Source organism: Aplysia californica, unplaced genomic scaffold (genome assembly GCF_000002075.1).
Source record: "Aplysia californica isolate F4 #8 unplaced genomic scaffold, AplCal3.0 scaffold00268, whole genome shotgun sequence".
Classification (NCBI taxonomy): Eukaryota; Metazoa; Mollusca; class Gastropoda; order Aplysiida; family Aplysiidae; genus Aplysia; species Aplysia californica.
Window position 1 is genome coordinate 247,009 of NW_004797538.1, and position 3,332 is coordinate 250,340.

Here is a 3,332-nt window from a genome sequence, read left to right on the forward strand (position 1 = left end):
ACACACACACACATACACACAAATACACACATACACACACATATACACACATACACACATATACACACACAGACTCTCACTCACACACAGATACACACACACACACACATACACACACACACACACAAATAACATGAAATCTTTCCCAGCACGATGAAAAGACAAATAAATGAATATATCACCTGTCTGGCTTCAAATGAAAATTATCGAGAAAATGGCGCCAAAGTTGTGTTATTTTCTTAGCTTGAGAGTCTGTTGTAACTGAAAATTTACATGTGTTATGCCTTTAATCAATGTTTTTCAGTAAAGATCAATACAGCAAGGTATTCTTTAATGGGCCTGAAAAGAGTTGAGCCGAAAAAATTGATAAAAATTCCCAAATCTGCGGGAAGATGCCAGTTTCTTCACTTTCGTTATTTCGGTGAGAGCCTGATTTCACCACTCTGCCTCTCATATAATAATCATTAGTCATAATAATATAATGATATTTTCTTTCCTTTCCCTTCTTCCAAACCTCCAGCCAATGAGCGCCCTCCATCTCCCGCCATGTCTATGATGAGCATGGGCTCCGGCCACAACTTTCGGCTGTCCAATCTGATGGTAGACAACATGCTCAAGCGGGCCCGGGGTCGCAGCGCCTTCTTCACCAAGGAAAACTACAAGAGGCGGACCTTTGTGCTGGACGCCAACAGTCTCCGGTACTACCAGGGAGATATCAGGGTAAGAACAGACGGTAATGAGTGGACTAAGATACTACCAGAGTGATATCAGGGTAAGGACTAACAATCAAGAGTGGACTAAGATATATACTACCATGGCGATATCAGGGTATGGACAAACAGTCAACAGTCTCCGGTACTATCAGGGACATATCAGGGTACGGACAAACGGTCATGGGTTGTCTAAGATATATACTATCAGAGAGATATCTCTCTCGGATTTAGAACAAGCGGCCAAGAGTAGCCTAAGATACTACCTGGGAGATATCAGGGTACGGACAAACGGTCAAGTGTAGTCTCAAAAATATACTACCAGGGGAATATCAGGGTATAGAGAAACGGCCAAGGCCTAAGATACTACCAGGGAGATACCAGGGTAAGGACAAACGGTCAAGAACAGCCTATGAAATATACTACTTGGGAGATAGCATAATAAGGACAAACTGTGGACGGGCAAGAGCAGCCTAAGATACTACAAGGGAGATATCCGGGTTAGAACAAGCGGTCAAGAGTAGCCTCTGAAATATACTACCAGGGAGATATCAGAGTAAGGACAAACGGTCAAGAAAAACTACTTAGGCTACTATCAGAGATAATATTATAGTGTATGCAAACTTCCAGACGGATAAATTTATTGTCCAAGATTGTTTGGACATTACAGAGGCATCCTCATCCTGTCAAATGAGGCAAGATTGTTAATTTGAAAGGCCCTCTTTTAAATAGTGCAGATTGTTTTGAAACTGGCTTAGATCTTAGAATCTCAATCAAAAGGAACGAATCAAAAACAAAACAAAAACTTACATTACACATTCTTCTCTTTTTGCCGAGACTTTGAGGACATCTGAGCACTCTTGAACGCATTCAAAACCCTTGTCACTTGCGCAGCTAATCTGTCAGACTCGGGGGGATTAAGTGCTCACGTTCACAAGTCGGTCGTGATGCTGTCATCGTTCAGGAAACACAAGTTTGACACGTTTTGTTTTGGTCAGGCAGCCTGGCTGGCGGGAGAAAAAGGACAGGCTCAGATTTCAGCGGATGCAAGGATATTTCGGACTTCGGAAACAAATAAAGTATTGGGTCAAGAATATCCAATGATCTGCAGCGAAATATGTAAAAGGAGAAGCAGCAAATTTGAAATGAATTGTTTTCGCGTGAAGTGTTTCTCGTTTTTTCCACTTATTGTTCTCTAGCGAGTAGTGTGGAGCTGCCACTTATGAGGCTGGATACAGCATCATCATCATCATCATCATCATCATCATCATCATCATCATCATCATCATCATCTCCATCATCATCATCCAGTGCCAGATCTGCGACAGACTTCGGCGATAATGGTTCTCCATTCTTTCCTTTGCTCGGATGCTCTTAAAAAAGCTCCGTTTCCCTGATCTTCCCCCTTTACCCATTTGTTTAGGTTCCCAAAGTAGATCACTCTGGACCTACCCCTGCCTCTTTTGCCTTCAATTTTGCCAGTGAGAGCAGATGTTCAAGACCTTTATGTCTATTTATGTGTCCCAAAAACTACATTGGTCGTTTCCTGGTTGTTTTTAACATTGAGCGTCCCACGTGGGCTTCATCAAGCACTACCTCTTTTGATTTCTTTTCCTTCTACGACATCTCAGTAGTCTCCTACGAAACCCCAGTTCTGTTGCTTCTATTTTATTTTCACTGTCTTTAGTGATTGTCCAGGATCATTATCAGAAAATTTTCTCCTCAGTATTAGGAGTCTGACCTCTTTCTCGTAAGTCAAACTCAGAAATCAAAGTTTTAGAATGTAATGACAAGCACTTTAGTGAGAATGTTTGGTGTGAAATTTGTCTGTCTGACTGTAAGATTTTGTCTTGGATTTAACCCGACTGAAAGTTTAATAAGTTCCTGGCACGGCTCAAAACATCTGGCCCGACCCAGCAATATTCTCACATAGGTGATAGTATTTTATTGAACGGAATCGGTGTCCGCAATTATAACCACTAGAGAAATTAAAAAAAATTGTTTTATCAATTTATTTTATTTGTTCTTGGGGGTTTTGTCAACTGAATACACAGATAAAAGTTTTATCTCGTTTGCTTTTTGAACTACTAGACAGATCCTGTTAAGTTTGAAGCACTACCTCCTTGGGCGAATCAACGATCCACACAGACACCTTTTGTGCTGGCAATAACTTGACTTGGATTATAGATTTGTAACCTAAAACTAGGACGAGAAATACAAATATCAAAGCCTTCCAAATGTCAGCTCTTATATCGAGAGAGAGAGAGAGAGAGAGAGAGAGAGAGAGAGAGAGAGAAAATGCAAATATTGCTGAACTTTGAATGGCGTGAATCCTTTAGACAAAGAACAAAACCAAATCAAACAAAACATTATTACGATTCGAGCAAATTCTCTTTACGAGAATGGCACACCGAAATCAAACAGGAAAAGTATAGTGGTGTGTGTGAGCAACAAAAGATGACCCAAATATTCTGAACACAGTGCAAACTTGACACATTTTAATAAGCGCATCTCGAGGTTCAAAATCTCAAGAGAAGTCTAAAATCTATCAGTTCCCTTCAGTAGTGCCTTTTGGAAAGTGTCCTTTCTCTCTCTCTCTCTCTCTCTCTCTCTCTCTCTCTC

The 3,332-nt window shown here is 40.8% G+C and overlaps 1 protein-coding gene across 1 annotated transcript in view; it reads left to right on the plus strand.

Moving 5' to 3' along the window:
* Positions 1–526: 526 nt before the first annotated feature.
* Positions 527–3,332, plus strand: part of LOC101864531 — a gene marked incomplete in the record, with an annotated part of 23,940 nt that continues 21,134 nt past the window's right edge. Inside the window, 1 exon segment of the mRNA XM_035970436.1 lies at positions 527–720. Within this exon segment, the coding sequence (XP_035826329.1) occupies positions 547–720 (174 nt within the window).